At 32.7% G+C, this 26,427-nt stretch overlaps 14 protein-coding genes across 14 annotated transcripts; 9 read left to right on the forward strand and 5 right to left on the reverse strand. All coding sequences in view use genetic code 12, as the record gives it.

The window, feature by feature from the left end:
• Positions 1-55: 55 nt before the first annotated feature.
• RJT21DRAFT_89816 (uncharacterized protein) lies at positions 56-610 on the forward strand (the record flags this gene model as incomplete). Its single annotated transcript, XM_064885624.1, has 1 exon — positions 56-610. The coding sequence occupies one exon, from the start codon at positions 56-58 to the stop codon at positions 608-610; it is 555 nt and encodes a 184-aa protein (XP_064736014.1).
• On the reverse strand, positions 298-1,443 carry RJT21DRAFT_56995 (5-formyltetrahydrofolate cyclo-ligase). Its single transcript, XM_064885095.1, has one exon. It carries the CDS (start codon positions 1,312-1,314, stop codon positions 679-681), a length of 636 nt encoding a protein of 211 aa, XP_064736015.1. The 5' UTR covers positions 1,315-1,443; the 3' UTR covers positions 298-678.
• A 577-nt stretch (positions 1,444-2,020) lies between these two features.
• Positions 2,021-4,664, forward strand: RJT21DRAFT_123290 (uncharacterized protein; the record flags this gene model as incomplete). The annotated part of the gene is given in 2 exon segments (XM_064882667.1): positions 2,021-2,289; positions 2,304-4,664. A coding segment is annotated over 1 exon segment (2,190 nt), but the record flags the coding sequence as incomplete, so codon positions are not given.
• Positions 4,665-4,904: 240 nt separating this feature from the next.
• On the reverse strand, positions 4,905-6,629 carry RJT21DRAFT_131854 (allantoate permease; the record flags this gene model as incomplete). The annotated part of the gene is made up of 1 exon (XM_064883086.1): positions 4,905-6,629. One exon carries the CDS (start codon positions 6,627-6,629, stop codon positions 4,905-4,907), a length of 1,725 nt encoding a protein of 574 aa, XP_064736017.1.
• Positions 6,630-7,251: 622 nt separating this feature from the next.
• On the forward strand, positions 7,252-8,172 carry RJT21DRAFT_128789 (uncharacterized protein; the record flags this gene model as incomplete). Its single annotated transcript, XM_064882929.1, has 1 exon — positions 7,252-8,172. One exon carries the CDS (start codon positions 7,252-7,254, stop codon positions 8,170-8,172), a length of 921 nt encoding a protein of 306 aa, XP_064736018.1.
• An 8-nt stretch (positions 8,173-8,180) lies between these two features.
• RJT21DRAFT_57127 (S-adenosylmethionine-dependent methyltransferase) lies at positions 8,181-10,050 on the forward strand. The gene has a single exon (XM_064885096.1). It carries the CDS (start codon positions 8,361-8,363, stop codon positions 9,819-9,821), a length of 1,461 nt encoding a protein of 486 aa, XP_064736019.1. The 5' UTR covers positions 8,181-8,360; the 3' UTR covers positions 9,822-10,050.
• Positions 10,051-10,279: 229 nt separating this feature from the next.
• On the forward strand, positions 10,280-11,254 carry HAP5 (Hap5p; the record flags this gene model as incomplete). The annotated part of the gene is made up of 1 exon (XM_064884281.1): positions 10,280-11,254. The coding sequence occupies one exon, from the start codon at positions 10,280-10,282 to the stop codon at positions 11,252-11,254; it is 975 nt and encodes a 324-aa protein (XP_064736020.1).
• Positions 11,255-11,467: 213 nt separating this feature from the next.
• On the reverse strand, positions 11,468-13,144 carry RJT21DRAFT_116406 (uncharacterized protein; the record flags this gene model as incomplete). Its single annotated transcript, XM_064880427.1, has 1 exon — positions 11,468-13,144. The coding sequence occupies one exon, from the start codon at positions 13,142-13,144 to the stop codon at positions 11,468-11,470; it is 1,677 nt and encodes a 558-aa protein (XP_064736021.1).
• A 2,387-nt stretch (positions 13,145-15,531) lies between these two features.
• On the forward strand, positions 15,532-16,760 carry HSP30 (Hsp30p). Its single transcript, XM_064882668.1, has one exon. The coding sequence runs from the start codon at positions 15,590-15,592 to the stop codon at positions 16,553-16,555; it is 966 nt and encodes a 321-aa protein (XP_064736022.1). The 5' UTR covers positions 15,532-15,589; the 3' UTR covers positions 16,556-16,760.
• On the forward strand, positions 16,633-18,129 carry RJT21DRAFT_123294 (uncharacterized protein). The gene has a single exon (XM_064882669.1). The coding sequence runs from the start codon at positions 17,113-17,115 to the stop codon at positions 17,953-17,955; it is 843 nt and encodes a 280-aa protein (XP_064736023.1). The 5' UTR covers positions 16,633-17,112; the 3' UTR covers positions 17,956-18,129.
• RJT21DRAFT_123295 (uncharacterized protein) lies at positions 18,130-18,925 on the forward strand. The gene has a single exon (XM_064882670.1). The coding sequence runs from the start codon at positions 18,281-18,283 to the stop codon at positions 18,833-18,835; it is 555 nt and encodes a 184-aa protein (XP_064736024.1). The 5' UTR covers positions 18,130-18,280; the 3' UTR covers positions 18,836-18,925.
• A 186-nt stretch (positions 18,926-19,111) lies between these two features.
• On the forward strand, positions 19,112-19,600 carry RJT21DRAFT_3572 (signal recognition particle subunit; the record flags this gene model as incomplete). The annotated part of the gene is made up of 1 exon (XM_064884286.1): positions 19,112-19,600. One exon carries the CDS (start codon positions 19,112-19,114, stop codon positions 19,598-19,600), a length of 489 nt encoding a protein of 162 aa, XP_064736025.1.
• A 308-nt stretch (positions 19,601-19,908) lies between these two features.
• Positions 19,909-21,357, reverse strand: RJT21DRAFT_116411 (uncharacterized protein; the record flags this gene model as incomplete). The annotated part of the gene is made up of 2 exons (XM_064880428.1): positions 19,909-20,847; positions 21,265-21,357. 2 exons carry the CDS (start codon positions 21,355-21,357, stop codon positions 19,909-19,911), a joined length of 1,032 nt encoding a protein of 343 aa, XP_064736026.1.
• Positions 21,358-22,272: 915 nt separating this feature from the next.
• Positions 22,273-26,190, reverse strand: ROA1 (Roa1p; the record flags this gene model as incomplete). Its single annotated transcript, XM_064885606.1, has 2 exons — positions 22,273-26,025; positions 26,071-26,190. The coding sequence occupies 2 exons, from the start codon at positions 26,188-26,190 to the stop codon at positions 22,273-22,275; spliced, it is 3,873 nt and encodes a 1,290-aa protein (XP_064736027.1).
• Positions 26,191-26,427: the final 237 nt, after the last annotated feature.

The following is a 26,427-nucleotide window of genomic DNA, read 5'->3' on the forward strand; positions in this document are numbered from 1 at the left end:
AAAGGACATAACGGACTTCGCTATATATAGACCATAACTCCGTAATACAACAGGCATGTTCACCGCACCAAGAAATAACATAACTGGCAGGCCGACAAAGCCAACTATTAAGATTGGAAACGATGAGGATGAAGATTCTGTGGAATCACCTTTTACAAAGCCTCAAACCAATCATACCAATGCTAACACTTTAAGACCCGGTAATACATCATCTGCACTATTTCCAGCACCAAACTCTGCACAACGAGTAGGTAGACAACGACACAAGGTTGTTCTTCAGCCTGGTCATTCACCCTTAGATTGGGCTGAATTGAATTCAAAGACTGCATCTCATGTTTTACGAGGTGTTGATCCTTCCACTCCACCACCTCAAATAGTACGCATAACTAAAGATGAATTAAAGAAACATAAGATTCGAAATGATTGTTGGACTTCAATTAATGGTAAAGTATTTAACATTACTCCTTATGTAGACTTCCATCCTGGAGGGGTTGATGAAATTATGAAATGTGCTGGTAGAGATGGTACGGCTTTGTTTTATAAATATCATAGTTGGGTTAATGTAGATAGAATGTTATCTAATTGCATGGTAGGGATTTTAGTAGCTTAGAAATAGACTTATAGAAAACTATGGACCTCTACTTATTTATTAATGTATTTATTTTCTACATTCTATGTCTAATATATAATGTCATGATCACTTATAATTATACTATCCAAGTGCCAATCATGTTCTTCCATAGGCAAATGGTCAACTAATTGTTCACTTAATCCTATTCCTATAAGATAGGGTCGTTTCCCAAAATGTTTAAGATGATGAGTAATGTATTCGTCATAGTAACCGGCACCATGACCCATTCTTTGTCTTTCTGTAGTGAAGGCTACTCCGGGAACTATAATGACATCTAATCCAGTTTCTTCATCAATAACATCATGACCTACTTCTGGCTCTAGTAATTTATATTTACCTCGTGGATGAAGCAGTAATACATCATCAAATGTCTCCATTTTCAACATGGTTAAATGATTATGCTTACGAATTAATGTTTTATGGTAATTACATTTGGGTAAATATACCGATTTCCCCAACTTAAAACAAGACCGAATTATTTCTAGTGTTTTGATTTCCAGATCTGGCATATTCATATATAATGCAATCTTCTTTGCCTTTTTGAATTGAGGATGTTCTAAGATCTGTTTGTGGATATGATCAGATTGTGTAATTAATGATTCTTGAGGTATGGTCTTTAACGCCTTTTTCACCTGTTTACGTAGGTGGTTCTTCCCTTCATGATGAATCAAATTCTTTATCATGTTACTTGATTATTGTGAAATGCATAATTTGGTTGATGTAACTCAATCAACTCAAATATATAAGATCATCATGCTATTTCCTAAATGGGAACGCGATGATGGCGCTCCTATATACATGAGAAATATATACAAACGAATTTATAGGAAATATCATTAAGTATGATGATGGCTTTAGCTTATGTAGAACTGTATAATATTGGTATTTTTACATTAAGTTATTACCAAATTATTAAACTATTATAGTACATTTATAGGAGCTACCAACACTGAATACTAACCTTAGTAAGATAAATACTGTTAAGTGTAGTGAGTTTATTACTTAATTTATGAGAAGATAAACAACCGAATTGTATTTGTAAGCTTAAAGTATGCAATTTTAATACATGATCTATCATATATACCCGACGATACTTTATCCCATTGTAATCACGAAAGACTTATCTATAAACTGATTCTAATTGTTTCTGGAAGTGAAATATTAATATCTGTAAGTGTGCATATATTTAAACCAAATCCGGATCTAAGTTTTAAAATAAAACTGGAAAGCAAAGATTATGTTACATACGCATTGTATATAAGAACGCTTAAATGATAAAGTCAATTGAATAATCTCATTATATATATAATCTTTTGTATCTTGTAGTACATAACCAAGTAACTATATTATCAATATTAGGCTTTATTGTAGATATTTCACTTCAACGTAGTATTAATAACTAATGTTGATAAAAAAAAATAGTAATACAGACTTTGCGAAGTTAAGTTTTGCAGCCATCAATATCGTACATGTAATAACTAGATTAGCCTATTTGCTATATAGAACAGTCATTAAGAGATTTTTTATGTGTATTACAAACTGATGCATATGAAAGTAAGTTAATGCCGTCTGATGTAGCGTACGTCTCACTTACCTTTTTGCACCCTTTTAAAGCCACAAATGAATACTGAAGAGTTTATTATCACTGGATTGTCCTTGCAATTCAGTATTAACCTTAACAAACATGGACAACTCTTTAAAATCGATCATTAATTTTGATCCGGTCAAACGTGCTTTGTTGCCCCTAATAAATGGACCACTGATTGATATATTTTTGATCCATCGTCAGAGCGTTAATGAATATCGTGAAGCTCAACGTCGCTTAGAGGTTTATCTTAAAACTCCTAATGAAGAGGAAATAGAGAAGTTTTTAAAGGAAGATTTGAAGGAATTAGAATTAGATGAATCAACTACTTCAAACTATAAGCATATTTTACCACTTATATTGAGATTATTTAACTTCCACCTTTTAGTTCCAATAAATTTTGATCCTGTCTTAAAAGACGATTTATATCGTCTGTTCAAAGATTTAATCCTTCTTAATTTAAGAGATAAGAAATTGCGTGGATATTTTCAATTAACTATTATTTTGAGTATCAAGATACCCAATCTAAAACTTGATACTTTAAAACACGCTCAATATGCTCCAGACTCAGTTAAAAGACTTAAACCAAATCTCCCGGAAATAATATCATCCCCAAAATCTTCTTTTAGAAGATCTCATCACCTTAATTCTATAATTGGTTTGTTTATTCCCAAATTTAATTCAAATTCAACTAAAGTTAATTTTGATAAATTATCTGCAAAAGTAGATATGAAAAAACTTAATAAATTTGACTATAGCTTACATTTTAGATTGGTGAGGCTGAATCACTTGGAAAGCTCCATTCAGCATGCCTTTGAGTTTAATGTTACCGATAGAATCATAAGTGCGTTGACATTAAATTATACTGATGTACGGTGTGAGCCTCAACATGCTTCGGAAGAAATCATTGATTCCGGTAAATATACCAGAATAATTCCAGATTTAATGATTACAAATCAACCATTAAGTATTCCTATCGAGTTAAAACGCAAAGATTTGAATGAAAGTTATGTTAACTTCATAAATAATGAAAAGACCGACTCAAAGGCAAGGGACTTTATACACTGCTTTTCCCAAAGTATTAGGGAAGCTATATCTCTTAATAGTCATTTAGCGTTCATCTCAGATTACTTAACTACGTATTTAATTGACATTGAAAACCCTATGGTTTCTGAGGAAACAATTATAGATAAAAATGACATTATGAGGGAGTTAGATTGCCGGATATACGATCTTTCTGATGAGTCTGAATTTTCCACTTGTACACAATTATTTATCTATTTACTTTCCTATTTCCAAACGTGTAAAGGTGGAAGTCAATTGCAATATCTAATTGAACAGCAAAATCTTAGTTCTTTATATCCAAGAATCAATTCTGAAATTATTAAATACAATACTGAAATTGAACAATTTTGCACCACTAGTCCAATCGATGAAAATCACTTACCGGGTGATACACCAACTCCACCTTCCAGCAGCGGTCTGATTATTTCCGAATTACAAGGCAGCACCGAACTTAAAATAACCCAAACTAGGATTAAGACTCTTCGTAAATCAAATTTGAAGTCAACCACCATGGAAGAATTAAGAACAAAATACAAGTTCTTGGAAATATTATCTGGTAATAAACTACAAAGTCGTAATTCAATAGTATTTTTAGTCGAAGATCTAACCTCACATGATCGCAAAGTTATTAAAATTTATGACTCATTTTGGAGTTGTGAATTCCAAATCAACCAAGATATTCTGGATTGTTATTTAGAGGCATTAAAATGCTTTAGCAAAGAAGTGTCGAGCTATGAAATTCTCAAAGGTATAGATGGTATCCCTAAATTTTATTCATCCGGTTTTTTAAACTCTAAAGTTGACAGCTATAAAGATGAATTTGACGTTGATATTGATCAATTAGCTGGTTTTTTTTTAATTATAGAATATATTGATGGTAAACCTTTAAGTTGTTATACTATTGAAGAAAGACAGGCTTTTAAATCATGCTGTAAAAAGACTATAGATATGGTTCACAATTTGGGAATAGTGCATCATGATATCCATCTGGGTAACATAATGATTAAACAAAATCCTGATGGAACTTATACAGCCTATGTCATCGATTTTGGATACAGTGACCAAGCTAATAAGAGAAAGGGAAGAATAAGTATAACTTCTCCCAAATCTCGTAAGAGATACAACGACACAATTAAATGTGACAATGATGACTACCTCCGATGTTTTAGAGAGGATCAGGAAACCTCTGGAATTAGAAAAAGGTCCTTTACCAGAATATCATCGGCCAGGTGAACTTTTTAAATGATTTGGTTATTTATTTCATTCTTATAATTTAATATATATATGCCTCTTATTCAATTAAACAGCAATATAGCTTATAACCAACGAATATAAAATCAATATACCAAATGAGATTGATTGTTAGTCTCTAAAGTATTGATTGTAATATTAATGAAACGATTCAAAAAAGTTATTGATTATATATTAAATTTACTGGTACTTTAAATGAAGATATGGCAGGTTTTCATAAATCTTCGTATCAAGAAAATGGGTAATATGCATTACAGAATTAATTCTCAGAGCCCTGATATGGTTTATTTACAGAATAAATATTATTCTTAGTAGTAACCTGGAGTATTTGCTACCCCAAAATGTCTATAAATAAATATAACTAACAACTAACTAACTATCAAATCTAAAATCTAATCTCTTGTTACCTTCATCAGGTGAATTATGAATATATTGATATTGCTCTTCTGGTGACATAGAATTCCAAATCTTCTTCCTTGAATTATTTCTCCAGGTATAATACCACTTAATTGATAATAATAATGGAAGTAATGCTGTTCCAATAATCAAGATATGGTTATTACCTCTGTGATATAATGGCTTATCATCATCTCTGTAAATGTTTGCCGAAATAATTCCACCAGCTTGTACTATTAAATTATAAACAGCCGCACTGACAGATCTTGTCTTTATACTACCTGAATTTCTTGAAACCCAACTGACACAAATAGCATGAATGTATGGTCCTCCAGAAATTAATGTAGATACCAACCAAATACCTGTAGTTGTTAATGTATCACGATGAGTTTTGAAAAATATTAATAGTGGTATTAAATAAATAGGGGCTAGTATAGCTACTAGAGCCCTTTGATTTAATCGTTCTGATAGTTTTGTAATCTGAATTAAAAATGTAATATGCAAAATATAATGTGGTATCAATAATAGATTGGTTTGGAAAGTAGTCAACCCTTGCCCCCTATAAATGATGGGTATATAATTGGTCATGGCACCAGTAGGAACAAAGGCGATCAATCCAATTGAGTAAATTGGCCATAAATCATAATCCAAAAACACTTTGACTAATTGCTTAAATGTAACTCCACTTCTATTATTTGTATCACCTTTTGTTGGATCATCTCTAAGAACTCTATTGATAATGATTTTCACTTCATGTTCAGAAAACCAACCTCTATCAACCAACTCAATTGGTGAAGGAATTAACATATAAGTTGCACCTATTCCAATAAATAAAGTAATCAGTCCTTCTATTAAAAATAACCATCTCCAGCCTTCCCATCCTAAGAATCCTCTTAATTTCAAGATTCCTAATGCTAAAACTGCTCCAGTTACCTGAACCATTGTTGATGTTACCCATAACCAAGATAATCTTATAGGCAATTCTTTTGCTTTATAATATGTTGATAAGAATAATACCAACTCTGCAATTAACCCACTTTCCAAGAAAGCAGTTAATGCTCTAGCTAAGAAGAATGAATACTTTCCTTGTAAAAAACACTGACATGCAGCAACAATGGACCAAGTAATCATTTGGAATGGAATGAACCTATCAGCTCCAATCCATTTTGAAAGTATCGAAGAAGGAATTTCTCCGGTAAGGAAACAAATCAAGAAGATTGTGTTACCTCTATTGTAATCATTAGTCGTTAAACCCAAATCTTCTAACATATTATCAGAAATGGCTTGTGGGAGGTTTCCTCTATCTAATTGTAATCCTGTAAACATTAGACAAGCAAACAATGCAATAACTTTATCAAGCTTATGAACAATGACTTGATCTTGACGTTTTGACCAATTAAAATTGGGATCGAAAAGGTGCCTACACTCATATTGAGAGGTCTCATACAAGTTTTCATAGTAGTCTGCAACTTCTGAGTCTATAAACGGATTTTCACTTTCATCTTCTTCATCATCTTCGTTGATTAAGGAATCATTGTCACTTGAAATCAATTGAATGCTTGTACTTATATTGCTTGGTTTCTTATTAATTAATGGATGAGTAGTACCATTGCTGCGAATAGCTCTTAGAGATTCTGAAATATCTTCTGTATCAGAATCACTAGTGCTACTGTAAGAAGTCGCACGATCGATATTAGTCATATTAAAGGTGTCTTGTGAGTCTGACTGTGACTGTACCATATTGATCTATAAATAAATTTAATTCCCAGAGTCGCAGCAAACTTCAATTTATATATGAAGATTTATTTATATACAAATAAATACTTTTTTCTCATAACAACAAAGCCTGTCATTTTTAAGGGGGTGGTGGTGGTGAATTAATGTTTGTCTATCTTACCTCTTGATTAGCACAAAATCACAGTAATCATGATTCGAAGATGAATATATCGTCGCAGCCACTGTTGACGCAATTTTTGCAGATTGTGACAACGGGGTAACTATGCGCAGGAGTGCCTATTTAGGAAAGTGCATAGATAATACAACCGCGCGTGATTCAAGTCACGAATACTTATTCATTATGCTTACCATTGGTCCCAACTGCCATTGACTTAAGCAATGTTACTACATTTGGAGTTTCTTCTAATTTTAGTTATAACTTTGATTTCTCTAAGAAGCAGAGTAATTTATTATAAGCTGAACATATATCAGGTCTCTACTCAATATGCTAATCCATATATAACTGACTAGTTTGGCTCTACAATGCATTCCATTTCTTTAATACATTCTTTTGATTTTAGCAATTAAATCAAAAGAATAAACTGAAATGAGAGTAATTAAAAGCGTTGTACTTGTGTTGAGTTCAATCATTGTATTTGTTGAAGCTTATCCAGCAATAATTTTAACTGATACTATTGATGGAATATTACAAAAATCTTCTGAAGCTGAAGGTGTAAACTACTGGGCCATAGATTGGACTAATAAAAATCCCACCATTGGACCATTATCCCTAAGCAATAAAACAAAAATCCCATATGATGATCAACACGTCGAGGCATTAGGTAAGAGAGATGAAGATCGTAATATATATATATTTAATACAGAAAGTGATCTTCAAAAGCACCCTGAAGCATTTGAAAATAAAAGAAACGGTATTATATTAAAGGAAGACCAGAAAACAATGTATTATTCCGAAAAGGAAGATAGCTGGATAATACAGGAATATAAAAAAACTCCCAAGAAAGATTTAATTATTCCTTATACAGATAAAATTCCTGTGACTTCTTGTTTGGATAGCACTCAAGGTTCAGGAGGTGGCATTGCTAGAAGTTATTCTTTCAGTATTACTGCAAATGGAAAACTTTACTTTGAATTTTCCCAAGGAATAGGAAGTTATACTTTTGGTCTAAATGCAGGTGTATCCACATCAACATCTCAAACATTTAGTTACTCATATTCTTGTAATGTTGAAGAAGGATATGTTGGTCAATTATATGTCCAACCATTTATGGTTCAGATTCCACAATCAACCACAACTCGTATCTATTATGATAATGTTATGCATAAATATGAAAGAGGAGCAATGCTTGATGAGTTGCAAAGAATGAGAGTCATTGCCGACAGACAACCTGCTCACCATTGTGTAGTTGTCAAAGATGCTTCCCTTTTACAATGCAATGTTCCTATAGGTGGAACCCTCCTTTACAATGAATTTGATGATGAAGAAGAAGAGGAAGATTCAAATTAGATAATTAAGTAGCATTATATAGGATAGCTAAATATATTCGCATACTTTTTGCAACTAAAAGATGACCACTGAAAAAATAGAGTTTCTTGTCAGACGAGTAAAAAATTTTCTGAATCTGGAAATTTCATGGAGAAATCGAATGAGGAGAAGTTTCAACACTACAAACAAGAAACTTTCGGAGTATCAAAATGACTGTTTCTAGTGCTGACAATGTTGCTAAGAAGATCGAAGTGATATCTATTAATGATGCCGAGCCCGAACGATTAACAACCCAGCCAATAGTGCCGCATGAAAGACAAGTTGTAGATGGCATCATCGCCATTTGGAAACAAGATCCATCGACCGAATCATTAGGAATTCCTAAATTACACGCATTATTTAAAGCACAACATCCAACCTGGTCAGTGTCTGAAAAGAGATTAAAAAACTTACTTAAGAAGTTTGGTTTAACACCAAATACTAATAATGAACAGTTCACTTACGCTAGTGAAATCAAGTCCGAGATTGCACCAGATTTAGATTTACCATCAAACGTTCAAATTATTATGACCACGAAGAGAGGTAAAGGGATTTATGCCAAACATAAGATTGATAAGGGTGAGATTATTTGGTCAGAAGAACCTTTATTTTTCATTCCACCTTTAGCGAACATTAAACTTATTAAGACTGGTAAAGCATGCTCTTATTGTGGAAAATTATTAAAATCTAATCTGGGAGGCAACGTTTTAAGAGCATTAGATTGTAATATCTGTACTGAAGTATGGTGTTCTCCAATGTGTAAAAAATCAGACGGTACTTTACATGGTTTATTAAAGCATAATGTTTATCAACCTCATAAGAAATCCACCACAAAACCAATTGATTCAGAAGCATTTTTTGAATTACAAGACTATTGTTTAGAAGAGCAATGGAATGCATTATTTGCAATTACTTTCATATATGCTAACATTTTGAATGATAAGTCTGGTGACAAAAAGAAGCAATTTAGAGCAATGGCCAGAGTATCACAAGATATTAGATATAAGGCGCTTGATTCTTCAGCTGGAGCTTTTGATTCATTACAAGGTGGTGCACTCTTTGTTCAAGAACAACAGGAAACATTGTGGAAAGAAGGTTATGAAAAATTCTTAAGAGTTTTCCCAAATGATGCTTCATCTCTTACATATCAAGAATTCTTATATATGATGGGAACTTATAACATCAATAATCTTGATTCCAACATCTATTCTATTCAATCACATTTGAACCATAACTGTGACCCTAATACATCAGTTGAAAGTTCTACTATATCTCGAACTTTTGGTTTGAAGGTTTATGCTGCTAGAGATATCCGAGCTGGAGAAGAATTGACTACTACATATGTCAATCCAAGTCATACTGTTCAACAAAGACAACGTGAATTAAGAGTCAATTGGGGGTTCTTATGTAATTGTCAGAAATGTAAGGATGATATAACTATCCAACATAAAAGAAAATCTTCATCTACTTCAAATCCTCAACATTCAGCTGATGTTAGAAAAATGTTAGCTGCTACTAAAAAAGAAGTAGGAGAAGATGGTATTGAATTGAAAACTCCAACTGAATTCCTGGGAGAACGAAGAAAATCCGTCAGATTTGACGAGAAGGTCATTGCTGTTCAAGAGGAATAATATTTACGACATTGATAATGATAATGATGATATTCATAATGATGATAATTCAGCTTTGTATAGTTTATTGGTAATTGTAAAAAACTTAGAATCGGAAACATCCAAACTTCAGCGTAGAAAACGGATTTGTGCGAACACCGGGGAAACTCGAACAAAAAAAAAAATAGAAAAAAGTATGGTTACATAAATCGGTCTACTGTATAGATTTGTTGGACAATAGTTTAATGCTATAAATTGTCTAAGAGTATAAGCCTATAAAAGTATTAAAGAAACTACCATAAATAATTCAAATTGTTACAGCAAAGAAAAGTTAAAAAAATCGTAATTATTCAGGAATTATAAACACTGATAGTATTAACTAGTGTGAAAAATTATACCTAATAAAATAGTTAAGTTGATTCAAGATTTGAATTAACAGTCAAAAAACACAATAAACATTAATAGTATAGCTGTTCATTATGGAAAGATACGAGAATTCTTATTTGGATGAAGAGGAGTTGTCTTCACATCTTCAACATCAACAGAGTCAAGTACAACATACACAACCACCTATTGTCGATGAGGCGGAATTATTAGCTGCTCAAGCTGCAGCAGAAGCAGCAGCAGCTCAACAACTGAGACAACCAGGAGGCGCCTTCAGTAATGTTGGACAGGGATTAACTGGAAGACATCGAGAAATGATGATGCAATACTGGCAAGAGACTATTAATTCTATTGAACACGATGATCATGACTTTAAGAATCATCAACTACCTTTAGCTAGAATTAAAAAAGTAATGAAAACTGATGAAGATGTTAGAATGATAAGTGCTGAAGCACCAATATTATTTGCAAAAGGGTGTGATGTCTTCATTACTGAACTAACCATGAGAGCATGGATCCATGCTGAAGAGAATAAAAGAAGAACACTACAAAAATCCGATATCGCAGCTGCATTGACTAAGAGTGATATGTTCGACTTTTTGATTGATGTGGTACCTAGAGAAGAAGAAAAGCCTAAAAAGTCTTACACTCTGTCGAGATCTAATAGTTATATTAATCACAATGGGGGTCATCCTGAAGATCCGAATGCTGTGGGTGGTCTGATTCAGAATAATGGTAGTATCCCAGAAGAATCCCATACAGGGTTAAACGGTACTCATGTTGGTAGCGATGAAAATGTAGATGTTAATAACGAACATCCAATTCTAAAACAAGAGAATGAAGATATGTTACACCAACGTTTATTCCAAGAACAAATAATGCAACAACAATTATTGCTGCAACAGCAACAACCTCAGCCCGAGTCACAGGTTAATCAACAAGTCAATTCTCAACAATCCCATCAAGGCCCGACCGTGCCAATTGGAACTTCAAACATACTGTCTAATTCAAGAGACGAGACTTTCCATACTTTTCAAGAGTTCAACTCTAACTATCCAGCTGAATATTAATAGATTTTGCTTTTCATGTCCCTTTAATTATTCCCAAAACTTTTAATTTCTTCTCTATTGTATTTTATTCAAAATTTTCAAAATTTATAAAGACTTTATATGTTTGCCTTCTTTGTTATGATTTTCTACAAATTGTACTTTATACGATATAAAAAGCTTCTAGATTAGTATATGTATCATATTAATTTTTTGGTTATCAGATAAATGTAACCATCACTCTTCCCGGCTCCATGGCGAATTTTCAAGTGGAACGTATTGATATTTATAGTCTCTACCTTTGAATATGTCATTATAGTTGACTTCTCGGGCAATAGCTCTGATTGCAGTAGCAGAAATTGAAATATTCTCAGTAGACTCTTGTTCACTCTCATCAGTGGTATTTCTACTAAATATAGAAGCTTGTTTGTTTGCCGATATTGAAGTTACATTAGTGGAAGTACTGGAAGGTTTTCTCTCAGTTGACTTGTTATTTTCATTTTGATGGTATAGTTCTAATAAGGAGCTAATATTTTCAGTTGTCAAACTTTCGAATGTTTCTTTGTCATTATCATTCAAAATGATCAAATCTTTATCAGCAGTGTCCCTTACTTGGTAAGGTTCAAAGTTTGATTCATTAGGAAGTTCTTTGCCAACTTCAAGTTTGAGTTCGTTAAATTTCTTGAGTATTGATGATTTAATGATCTGCTTGGGAGATGGTGCTTGATTATTCTTGAAAAAAGCTAGTTTGTTAACTAATATGGTTGGCAAATCATTCATTGGCTCTGCTAAAGAAGTGAGTCTTGCTTGTGGAAACTTATGTTTTTCAATTTCAATTGTCCTTTTTAGATCTTCAAGGTACATCAATCTGTCAGCCATTTCTTCTGAGTTCAAATCATAAAATTCATTATGATATCTTTCTTTTTCATATTCAAGCTGGTTTTCGAGATTCAATATATGTCTAGGCCATTTATACTTTATATCTCCCTTTCCACAACTTTTGTGTCCATCTTTAAAAAGTTTCAAAAATCTATATTCTCCGCAAATCGCTTTTATATTATAATAATCATAAGCATACTTCCAGAAATCTGAGAACTTTTCTAATACTGTAGATTCAGAAGTTGATGGATTTGTTGGCACAAAATTTGAATAAGTTGAAGGTGATTGTAAATGTGAGCAGAATGCATTGTTAGTTTTTTGAAGTTGATCGGTCTTGCTACCAGCAAATTCCGTAACTTTTATTTGAAAGATAGGAGGTTCAAATTCATAAATCTTGTTAAAATCACAGTGTAAAAAACAATCATACCACTCTATCATTTCTAAAGGAATTTCTGGAATATCATCTTTGGAGAGTTTGTTATACTTCTTGAAATATATTCTTTCATCATTTAGAAACTGTATGAGATCTTGAATATACCTCATAATCTTATAGTAATCTCTTTGGTATTCTAATTTAAAGTGAGGACAATGATGAACAACCAAAATTGAAGTTATTAATTGTTCTCTAAGTTTTATTATTTCATCTGGATAGTCAGTAGCATCATCTTTCAATATCTCTTCCTTCTTTTTAATCTGGTATATTTGAACTGTTCTACATAACTTTTGATAGTTTGACAAAGGTGGTGAATCGTTAAAATCAGCCCATCGATGCACATCCATATAAACATCAAAAGTACTTCCTACTCTCTCATCGCACAATTCCATGCAACTTTGTATTGTTAACTTACCAGGATGGATAGTCGTATATGGAGTGAATTTTAGGTAGATCTGAAGTAGGTCATTATGTTCAAAATATGATTTCGATAAGTAATTCTCAAATAAATGTGGAAAATAATACAATCTTTTCTGTTTATTAGCCCACTCATATACATCCTTCAGTATGTCTACATACTTTAATGGAGACTGGATGAACATGGTCTATGTTGGTTGATTATATTGTGGGTATCCAGGCAGAATAGCGGCTAATACATTCAAATTTTGCAGTCTGTACTGCATTGCCTAATCCGGAAATCGTTCATGTACATAAGAAATATAGTCGTGAAACTTGGGTAGAAATTTTGTCTGCATTTTCACATTTAATCCAGCTTGGTTAGAATACTTCTAGCAGAAGAAATGTATCACATTTTCTGGTTATCGAACCATTCGAGTTAACCAAATAAACAGGTCAATTAGTATATTAAAAAAGTTGTATAGCTCCCTACCCACGGAATTGATAGAACGGCAATTTATATTTTGTCTTACACAGTATCACACTAATATTATGAAAACAATACAAATAATGGGAACGTTACAACCATCAAGACGATTTGGCATAACATTACCTTATACCTCTCATGTTTAAATACCACTGCTTAAACTGATAGCTTTGTTCATGAGCGTGTATTTACCGAATATAGCACAATTTTGTACCTGCATATGCATATAATGAGTCCTTTAACTTGGAATTGGTAACGTTCTTGGTTGTATTGCAGGTTTAATTTAACAGCAGATCTGTTGGTATTAGAAAATAAATCACACTGAACTACTGGTTACTTTCAGATATACACTCATAATATGGAATTCATGTTTTTTCTTATTGGATGTAAGTTCTTTTTAATTCTTAAATTTGTGGCGATACTTTAGGTTGCTTTAACAGACCCCATTCAAACTAATCACTGATGTCAAATAAGTATTAATTAAGAGAGAACAGGAGATGATTAAAGGGGGAAAATCCATCACCAATATCTATTAAAGTATCCTCATATAAATTGATATAATTTACGAGCTGGTGAACTAACTATTTACGAACCATCAAGTTAAAGAGTTTAACAAACCCTTGAACGATGTTGGTCATATAGCATGCTATTGTGGTCATTGTCATAATCAACTGGTGTATGCAATTCGAACTATCAATTGTGTAACGTTATTTTTCATCCCCGTATTACCATTCTATTATTCAAAACGATTGAAATGTTCAATTTGCGGTGCCTCGGGAAACATTAATGACGATATTGTCAATAGATTGAAACTGGGTCAGCCAGTAGCGCTAGGATAGCATTGGAGATTCAGAATTTACGAATTCATGTCAATTGATAATGCATGCACTATTTCTTCACAAGATTACAGATTAAAATAATGTTAGAATTAAATGTTAATGACTTGTTAGTAAAATCAGTTTGTAGATTATTATTAATAATTAAATATTATTAAGCTTGTCATCCGACTACTGGTAAAATCCCTAAATTTGTAGGATATTCTCTCACCGCACTTATGGAGATTACCCCCACTAGACTTCTGGATATATTAAAGCCGGAGTCTGGATTGAAAAATCTCATGATATTTCTCTAGAAGCGCAAATGGTAAGGGAGAAGTAGGTCAATTGTGCAGGACCGTGGAAACGGCTCTACCGAGTCAGCCGTTTTAAGACTACATTATACGACATACATATAAAGAACGGGATTTGAAGTGTTAACTAAAATTTTAAAAATAATTTAGCATTGGTGATCAATTCCGTTAGTACCGTGATAAAGTATTCAAAATAATTTGCGCACACTTCACTTTGGTCCGCGCAAATAATTGCGATGATCTCTAATTATATGTTCGGCAGTTTTCAGCAGGCCACTTTACAGCCAATAATCCAGAAAAGCAGAAGTTATCGGTAATTGATACTCCACTATCTAAACTTTTTAGAATGATATATTCACCGTTTATTCGAATTAATTTGTCGCAAATAAGCCATATCCCTTGTAGTTATCGGGTCGATACTTGGTGCACTTACTAAATAACACCTCAAAGAAATAATCTCCCCGAATCAGATCATATGAGCTCTCCTCCACTTTATTAGTAGTTAAGTTGTTAAGACGAATATAAAGACGGATATTCGGGATGGGGTCAAACAATGACATGCTTTTCTATATAATTGTAAGAGTGATCACACAATGTCGCAGAAGTTGCATTTGTGCATATGTCTCACCAATTGCGACATTTTTTGCATCCCTCCAACCTCATAAAAAAGATGTCACAGCTAGTAGAATATTCCAGACAAATTACTAATCATTCATTTTCGAAATATGTTATCTTACGTTTGACATATTTTATTCAGTTGAGCACATATTTTGTCATAAGATATATTTTTCTGTCCAAAATGTTTGCCGATCGGTTGAGCAACATAACCAAAGAATGACTCTATAGTTTTTATTTCATGGAACTTTCGGACGACTTCTACTCTTTGATATGGAGGGTGATTATCCCTCAATTAAATACAACTTTGAATATAAATAGGGGTAAAGCATTCCAATCTTACCCCTATTTTTTACTTAGCCTCTTCCAATATACATTAGATTCCCAAATAGGTAATAGTGTTCCAAAAATTATTTACAAATGGCTTACATCGAAGATATTGTTTCACGTTCATCAGTTTCAGTTAACCCACCAACTGTTGGTGTTGACATCCATGTAACTAGTCATGGTACTGATTGGTTATGGACTTGTTTTGCTCTTTATGTTGTTAGTACCCTTGTTCATGGAGGATTTTTCCTTTTCTCAAAGAATCATACTTTCAAGAGAACTTTATTAGCATTCCCAATTTTCATTAGTGCCGTTTTAGGTTTTGCTTATTATACTATGGCATCTGATTTGGGTTATACTGGTATTGATACTGAATTTTCTCATGCTGATACTTTTGATGGTACTGGTATTAGACAAGTTTTCTATGCTAGATATGTTGGTTGGTTCCTTGCTTGGCCATTTACCTTGGCTTTAATTGAATTCACAAATCATCCAGTTGACTTTAACAGTACTGAACAAGATTTGTTTACAAAGATTTTCACATTTGCTAGTAGCTTATTTACAAAGGTTTTAACTGCCGAATTCTTTGTTATTAGTTACTTGGTTGGTATTTTTATTCATTCTACTTATAAATGGGGTTACTTTGTTTTTGGTACTTTCTCATTATTAGTCGGTGTCTATTTAGTTGGCTGGCAAAGTATTTCTGGTAGATATAACAACTTTAAGCAATCTGGGTTAAGCACTTTATTCCTTGGTCTTTATTTGATCGTATGGATTTTATACCCAATTGCATGGGGTTTGAGTGAAGGTGGTAACTACATTCAACCAGATTCTGAATCTGTATTTTATGGTATTCTTGATTTGTTCATCTTCCTTATTATTCCAGCTGGTTTAGCTTGGCCATTAATTAGAGAAGTTGATGAAGAATTCTTTAAGAATGTTGTTAGTTTAGAATACAGACACGGAGTTGATGCAGAGAAGTCTATTCCTGAAACCCCAAGACATTCTGGTGACACCGCAGTTCCACCATTAGGAGCTCCAGCTGTTGAGGATGCTTAAGAGAGGCTTCTATAAAGAAGTTTTTAATAACGATATCCATTATGTGTTTATGTGATTTCTAGCTTAACGGTTCTTATTTTCTTACACCAAAGTCTGATGGTAATTTTCTTAATATCTTTACTCTTCTTTTTTTTGATCATCAGCATTCATATTTCTCCCTTAATATTTAATTAGTATTCTAATATATACATAGTTATATGCATAACTCTTTTCATATAAAATGTAGCAATATCTATGGATGCAAAAAACAAAGTGGCTTAATGCATTGTACCTGTATATAAATTTGGGGAACGCCAATGTGGAAAAAAAGAAAAATTGCTTCCACCAACTTCTATTTGAAATAGGAGAAATACTGATTTAGTAATTGACTACGTCTGGAAAACGTAAAGAGCTATTCAATATTTTTTATTAATATATTGAGAGAGTTATTGTTATAGAATCCAATTGAATATTTTGAATTAGTTTTGTTTGTGTTTCACTTGTTACTTGTGAATCCTTATCTTAGTCTTTTTTGATCCCCTTACGCCTACAGATAAAGAAAACATCATCAGTATACCATGGCGCCACCATCAGCATCATCTGTAGCACTTACACCACTACAACAATTACAAAAGTTAGCATTTACTCAACAGTTCTATTGGTTCTTAGGACATGTGTTTGCCTTATTATTTTTTGCTTTCAACTTTGTAACTTCATTCTTTTCAACAAGATTAGCATTGAAATATTATAGATTTGCTTTATTGTCCATCTTAGTAACTTATGTGATTGTTATTAAACAAATCTTTTTCAGAAACAATAAATTGCAAATCAGATCCGTCGGAAGATTCGTTGGAGATGACAATGTACAATATTTTGGATTAGCATTTGTATTATATTTATCAAGCTTTAAAATCGGAATTGTGTCCGGAAGTCTTTATTCATTTATAATCTTTTCAGTGTTCCATGCTTTGACATATTTCCAAAACAATTTGTTAAAAGTCAGTGTATCCAGTGCTCAAACTCAACAATATTTAAACTCAGCTATAAATCAATTCACCTTGAATTATAATCAACAAGCTTTAATATTAGCTGCTAATGCAGAAGTCATTTTATTAGTAATGTCAGTTTTCCAAATTATACCAACAATATTCTTTAATTTGATACTTCAAAGAGATTTATTTTTCTTCTTAGTTAAATTGTTTACTGTTGCTTATATCACAGTTTTTATTAAATTGAGATTTGATTCAAATCAATATACAAAGACTGTCATTCAACAATATGACTCAAGAGCAAACGAATACTTGGTTAGAATCCCTCAATTGAGTCAAATCTATAACGGATGGTTTAAGGGTCAATTTATTCCAAAATACATTCATCCGATTAAGATTCCAGTTTCCAAGGAACCTGCTAAGAAGAATTGATCAGCTGAAAGTAACTTGTCTGAGACATCAACCTATTTCTGACAATCCTACTCAAAGCAACTCATTGCAATTTTTATATCTCTCTTACTATTATTATTTGCGTATGTATCTTTACTCCTAGTTCAATTTCTGTCTTTTTATTATCAGTACTTAATATATATCAATATATAAATGTATATTACACGAATTGATCAGCACGATATTGTCGTGCGGCGTGCGGCGTACATTGCTACGACATATCAGCGATCAGCAACAAATATCATCATACTTAATTTTTCAAAGTGACAATCACATCAGCATACGAAAGGGAACAAATTACTAAATCATGGCCTCCCAAAGTAGTAAGAAACAAGCCCAGTCGAATATCAAGACTTTATTCGAGCTTCATGTGATATCACTTGTCATCAATATACTTTCAATCTTGGGATTATTCGTCTTACATCGGCCTTCTAATTGGATACCGTGGATAATTATTTCACTTCCAGCTTGGGGATTACAATATTTTATCGAGAAAGGTGGTAGACCTCGTTATAATGGGGAAGGTAAGATGACTCGTGTAGGAGATGATTTAAAATTGAGTGGATCATTATATGAATATTTCTTTGACATTATTTATGTAACTTGGTTCTTAGACATTTTAATGATAATTTTCGGTACTAATTATGTATGGTTCTTATATTCTGTAATTCCAATTTTTGCCGGATATAAGATATTTGGATTTGTTGCCCCATTCTTAAAGAAATCTAAAGGACCAGTTGGTGCTGATACCAGTAGTACTGGTACTGGGGCTGATACTGGATCTAGTGCTTCAGGAAAGAGTAAACGTCAACAGAAGTTAGAAGCTCGTAGAGACAAGGGACCATCTGTTAAATATAGATGATTGAATTGTATCTGTCTTTTATTATTTCAATCTGTTATAGACTTCTTGTAGATAGATAGGACAGCATAATAAATATACGGTATTCAAACTGTAAAAATGAGATTGTAAAATGTAAAATAGAAATCTAGAGACAAATTTTTTTCAACTACCAGAACGGAAGTTAGCCGTAGAAGATCATTGCCTCAAGCCATAGTAATAGTCATAAGTCAAATAAACTAGTCATAATAACAATACTTGCATTAATACCACATACATAATATATAATAGAAAGTCATAATGCCCACTGTAAAGTCAATCGACACATTCATAGAGTTATCATCTGATTTACTAGCCGCATATCCCAATACTACTTTGTTATCCATAACGTATAGTAATGAATCAAAGAAGTCTAAGAAAGATAAAGTAGCAGGATCTGTATCTAAAAAGAATGTAGCCACTAATAGAGTCAATATTAAATTATATGAACCACATGCTGGTAAAGTTCTTAAATTTAAAACATTTAAGAGTAAAGAATTATCAAGATTATTAAGTTTTGTAGGTCCAAGGGGAGTTAATATTGGAGAAACTCATGTTGAAGGTTTATCTAGTGTAATGAGTGGTGTACCATATCAACAAATTGAAGGTGATGAAGAAGTAAAAGAAGGGACACCAGCAGTCACTGAAGAAGTTGGAGAATTTGAGTCTGAAAGAAGTCCTGCTCCAACTACAGCCAAAACTACCAAGAGTGGTAAGGGAAAGAATAAGAAGAAAAAGAAGAAGAATTAGGCGTTTGTGTATTTTGTAAAAAAAATCAGTTATGAAAGATGTAACAAACAGAGGAAGATTGGTAAATTATACAATAGATTATATATATGTATATATCGATCAAACAAGAATATAAGAAACAAAGAAATATAAAAAGAACAACTAGCCCATTGTATATTACAAATAGGCGACTTGATGATGTATTACTGGGTTGGTGAAATGATGATAACAGAATAATAGTAATAAATAAATAAATTAATAAATAGCTGAAGGATGATATTAAAAAACCAAAATACACGTACAACTATTCAGATCATCAAACAATTAAATTAATATCTGAATAAGCTTTTGAATCTAGAAATAAGATTTTCACCTCTTCTAGTCTTGTCGGCTGTTCTACTTGGAATTGCAGTAGAAGCTGCCGAATTACTGTTAGGGATTGATTTCTCAGGGGTAGTTGGATAACCACCAGGAGCCTTTAATATTTCAACCACATCGTCATCATCCGCAGCACTTGATACTGAATCTTTGGGTACATTGGATGCATTACTTAATGTTGATTCTGAATTTATTGATAATAAATTAGGCTTATTTACGGTTTGTTGAGATCTTTCAGGTAATACAGTTGAATTAAGTACTGAATTAGTAGGAGTACTAAAATCATCAATGACGTTATCAATATTTGAATTGTGATTGAGATTTTCATAATCGTTAGTAGAATTACTAGAACTCGGAATTGATACAGCAGCAAATGAAGAAGAACCAGTTAAAACTTGAGTTAAATTATCAGTGTTCGATTTTGATGCAGCGAACGTATTAGTACTCGTAGAAGTTGGAGATTTGGCTTCATAATCAGAAAGCAAGCCATCATCTTCAGTACCAATTACAACAGGAGATTCAGCAGGGAAATCCTTTTCAGTGACTACTTCATCATAAGTTTCTTCTGATTCAGTTTGAGCTGGGGCAGCAGAAGTAGCAGCAGGAGAAGCTTCAACTGGAGCTTGTTCAAATTCATGAAATTCAATTAATTTATCAGAATCAATGACATTATTTTCTACACCACTTGAATCATGTTCAGTTCTAAATAAGTTCTGGTTTGTAATCCAATTTGAATCATTAACAACGAATTTAAATATTAATTTTTCTTTAGTAGGTAATTTAATCTTCTGAGTGTATGTATAATTATTTTGTTTAATTTGTTCGATAGATTGAGTTGGTAAGGATCTGGACCAATTATCAAAGTTCCCAGTAATTTGAATGGACTTAATCTCATCAGGATTAATTGATGGCCTATAATGTTTAAAAGTTAGTATGTTATTATATAAATGACTCAGATCTCATTAGATTGTGGTGTGGAAATTTCATGATCTAAGTGCGTACACGCAGCCGTTTGATCCTTGCTAGCTATCATTGCTGAATCTTTTTAGATCTGATCAAAAGATCTATCTTATAATCATGCAATGATATATAAGTTAATAATACTAGATTGATTGGCTAGAGACTTGAATCATATAGTGATATATCAGATCAACACTTGCTATGGATACCTCGTGAGGTTAGATTAAGGGGGTTTATCAGGCCGAAAAGCAGCCAAAAAAAAAATAGGTCTAATGAGATAAAGCTTTTGGATCGCAATGCAACATACCATTCAACCGTATAAGTATAGTACGTCATGTTAGCCTTACACGATTTGCTATTGGACGAAACGATGAACAGATGAGTAAGAAGAACAAAGAGGTAAAAGAAAGAATAGAAACATTTCCAGAATTAATTAGCATTTAATTGTTCCATTATTTATTTATTTATTTATTTATTTTCAGGGAGTGATTTGGCTTCCTTAAACTTTTTTTTGTTGGTGTGGGTATCCCTTAATCAGATTTATCAGTTGGTTACAAAAACTCCTATTTTATTAGCGCGTAATGTGCTTATTTGGCCCTGATGTGTTCGGAATTATGACATTATCTTCATCCCAGTTCTGTTACGGTATGCCTATTCTAAGCAGTCACACCATCGAGTATATTAATCAGCTTGTAGCTTTACTATGGTGCTTATCGGATTAAAAATCCCTGCATACTGTTGGTGCGCAGGCTGAGAGCTTAGGGAGTTGTCGTGTTAACACAAAAAGATAAGCTGCAGGTGGGGAAGAGTTGAATCAACGAGGAGATTTTATATTGTTGGATTAGCGCAATTCAGAAGAGCTAGCTTCTAAGTGTGATGAGAGAGAAGCCGAAAGTATAAATACGTAAATAAACAGATACATATTATAAAATATAGGAAGGAAGATATGGTGTATTTAGTTACTAGGTTGCCATTTTTAAGGGGGCTTGAGTATGTTACTAAATTAAGAATACCACACTTTGGATACGATGATTATAGTCTTTTGTATCCCTTTTTCTTTTTCCTTCACCTTCCTTTCACATTGTAATTATTTTTATATGGAGTAATTTCAGTTTCAAGATACTTTGGATCGGGTTAGCGAAATAATAAGATGGTTGTATTTTGACTCTGAATCATCTCATGCCACTATACGCGTGCATTTAAACTCTATTTCTATTGGTTATATACGCAAATCCGGACCCGATATCTATACATTCTTTCATTCATTATTCACGTACTTCTCTATCTATTTATTTATTTTTATTTTTATTTGTTTATTTATTTTATCTGTTTATTTATTTAGTTATTTATTAGTCTCAATTGTAATACTTAACTCTAATGTATATAGATGCAATAGCAATTAATCTATAAAGTATCAAACATGCTATTAAACCACCAAAACTAGCCCCAATATTATTGGTTAAACCATAATAATCTAATACAGCTCGACCAGAGTTTAATATACAATTCTCCTCATCTCCACATGTAAAGACTTGATTTCTAAATCCTAATTCGGCACATATACCCACTGCATATTTCATAGGACTAATATAATTAATTCCTTCAAAGAATGGTGGCATTTGTAATGACATGGTTCCACCCATGAAAATTGCTAAAATAACTAAATTGGATAATATATTAGTGGCTACACCCAAATGATTAAAACAACTATTAACCATAATTCCCAATGATTCACCTGAATTAATGGAAATAAATCCAGTAACAAACATACTGAAAAACATTCCTGGATTTCTGGGTAATCCTGCCACAAATACTATCATACTACTGAAAAATAAACATGGGATTATTTCAGTGGGTAACTCATTTATCAAGTATGAACCACTGAATTCGAAAACTCCATATATTCCATCTTTATACTCTTGGTAGAACAAATTCCTTTCTGTTGGATAAAGGGTAATGTTATTAACCAATCCAACAAAATATAAATTCAACACTTCTTGAATTAATCCGAGTCGATTGCTTATTCCTTCTTGCAGATTTCTCAATGGAGAAAAGAATAACGTATGAACTATAGTTAAGAATATGGTTTGACCAGCTCGACTGAATATAACATCTTTGGATCTATAGGATGTTAATACTTGTCGTTCAGCAACCGTTAAGAAAGTAACGTATAAGGGTAATCTCTTATGATAATAATCAGAAATATTAATGATTTTATGTGATTTTACTTGAACCTCAATATCATCATGGGCATTTCCTTGATTATTATTCTTATGATATTTCCATTCATGAATTAAACTAGTGATTCTATTTTGTGAATCTTGCTTGTCTTCATCAACCTTTTTCGAAATCAAATCGAGAATGTAATCAGCCATATTCACACCAGCAGGAATCGAATAATTTAATGAATCAAAGTATGGCCGGATATGGTCAATGCTTCCATTAAAGATTACTTTACCACCTCTTGCCAATAACAATAAAGATCCAAATCGTCTAAACATCTCGTCATTAGGTTGATGAATAGTCATAATAATGGTCGTACGATTCTCTTCTGCAAGAGTCTCCAATAATTGCAAAATCTTACAGGCAGTGGCTGAATCTAAACCTGATGTTGGTTCATCCAAGAATAAAATCTTTGGTCTCAGTAACAATTGGATAGCAATAGATACCCTTCTTTTCTCACCACCACTGATCCCCTTTACATATTCAGAACCAATCAATTTATCAGCACAATCAATTAACCCTGTTTTCCTAATCAAGTCATTGATGATGAATGGAATATCATTATGCTGTTTCACAGGTAATCTGATTCTAGCCTGGTAATATAAGGTTTCTCTAACAGTTAAGTTATGAATGAGAGAATTATCATGTTGTGTTACATATGCAGATGCCTGAGATAATTGCTCACGGCTAATGGGTTGAAAATTGTTTAGTTCAATATCTCCCGTTGACTTAAAAACACTTCCCTGAGATTTTGGTAATCTATTGGAAAGATAGTTTAATAATGTTGTCTTTCCACTACCTGATGGTCCCATAATTACATTTACTTTACTTCCACTGAATCTAGAATTAATATTATCTAAAAGTAATTTGTCCAATACTGTCTTTCTCCAAAGGTTCTTCTTTTGAACAAGGAAAGTTAAGTTCTTAATGGTAATATCTATATTGCCACTTATAGGTTCTGTTAATGTAGGATCATTCTTCTCATCATCAATGATTGAATCTGTCATTTCTTCATCTTCATCTTCATCTCCTTTCTTTACAGGTTTGTCAATTCTATTTTTCTTTGTCTTAGCAATGGATACATCAAATGTCTTATAGTAAAATGCTATCCATGTTAATACATGAAATCCCACCATCCAAGCTACTAAAATACCAATGGGTTCAGCAATCCAATTCATAGGGTATCCCAATAACCGCAATTGATAATTTCCTGAATATTGAATACAACGAGAATCAGATTCATCGTATGGACAAGCACCCATCCAATTTGTAAACTGATTAGCAGCTAATGCTCCAAATCCATACCAAAAATATGCAAGATATTTAATCCATCTAACATATACTGGCATAGTAGCAGCATTAACAAAATAACCACAAGCACTATTTTGCAATTGGTAAAATATATTTAAAACAAGAGAACTTATTGAGAAATCATTGGCAACTGCAAAACATACTAAAGTAGATCCCATAGCATTTAATTCAACTAGAATACATATGGAAAGATAGATTCCAAAATATCTGCTGGTAAATTCTCCTTCACCATATTCAGCTGATGTACGTAAACCCCACATGAAATAGGTTATTGAACCAAATATAATAGATGCTGGTAAATCTTCCAAGAGTAATTTGCCTAATCTTCTTGAAAGAAGAAATCCTGGAATAGATACATGATGCTCCAGGTATTCTCGATAGAAGAAGACTCCATCAGTCGCCCATAGTCTTTCTAATTCAAAATACATTGGACAAAATCCAATAACTTCCAACATGACATATAATGTTGAAGTAATAGATCTTATCCCAGATAGATCTGGCGTAGGCTGAAAGAATAACCAACCAGTTGCTACTGCTAATAGTGCAGCTCCCAAGTTCATAGATATTAATGAGAGCGTATCTCGGTAGGTTAATAAGAAAGTTCTTTTCGTTAGTATCTCTAATTCTCTTAAAAAGGAGATTTTATCTTTTGATTGTCGAGCAAATAATTGAAGATTCTTGTTAAAATCAGAATCTGATATTGGTTGTAACATTGATGATGTTTGCTTCCAGTTGGTGACAAGACTGTTAATTCGAACATTTGTAACTCTTTCCAACTCTTCCGAAGTAGTATCTCGAACTGATAGTTCCATAATATATTCTATAAAATTTTGCTTATTATTACCATCAGAACCATCGGCATCTCGTAGAATGTGTAAATCATTAAAATACGAAGTGGCATCTATTAAACTGCCATAATAAACAAGTCGACCTCCTTTTGTCAAAAGACAAATCTTATCAAATAGTACAGTAATTTCACTTCTGGGTTGATGAATAGATAAAATAATTGTCACTCCATAAGCAGGAGATGCTAATTTCTTGAGAACGTGCACTAGTTTTAATGAACTTGTCGTATCCAATCCAGTCGTTGGCTCATCAAGAAATAATATAGATGGACGTGATAACAACTGAATAGCTAAGGAAACTCGACGTTGCTCTCCGCCTGATAATGTAGTTGCATGGTTTGAGAAAGACGCTATTATTACATCTCGAACATGAGTTAATTCCAACACATCCACTAATGATTCTATTAATTCCAATTTCTCAGAAGTTTGGACAGAGCTGGGTAATCTTAAGTCTGCTTGTGTTTTCAAAGTCTCAAACACCGTTAATCCAGGGAGAAAGATGTCTGTCTGTAAAAGGTATGCATGTTTGATGTGGGTTACGTTTTCTTGACAAGTTTTATAATTTACAACACCTTCAAACTTTAACTTCTTGTTGGTGATATTGGTTCGCTGAGATAAAGTGTTAAGTAATGTAGTTTTACCACTACCAGATCCACCAACTATGGCAAGGCATTGACCAGCTTCCAAGTCAAATGAAATATCGTTCAATATCTTAGATTTCAAGTCATCCTCATATATTCCTTCTTCAATATTAATAGCTTGTTGTGTCGCCACTTTATTTTGGGCTTCCTTTTGACTCTGAGTCTGTTCTTGTGCTTTAACTATGACTGATAAATTTCTTACCAGTAGCCCAACTCTCTTGTGGGGAGGGATTTGTAATACTGTTGACTCCATTTTGGACAATATTTAACTTTTCAAAGCTATATGCTCATACTTAAACAGAGTTAAGAAAATCAGAGTTCAAAAAAAGCATGTACTTAATTCTTCGAATCAAACAGGAATGGTTACTTGAACTATTTAAGTGATTTTAATTTTTTTAAAATTCGTTTTCCTTTGGAAGAAAACAATAAAAATGATGCGCAATATTCTTCCTAAATAGGAAAGCGCAAAAATTATAACACAGATAAACAA

This window comes from Scheffersomyces amazonensis (assembly GCF_036850825.1).
Source record: "Scheffersomyces amazonensis strain UFMG-HMD-26.3 chromosome Unknown RJT21scaffold_8, whole genome shotgun sequence".
NCBI classification, from domain to species: Eukaryota; Fungi; Ascomycota; class Pichiomycetes; order Serinales; family Debaryomycetaceae; genus Scheffersomyces; species Scheffersomyces amazonensis.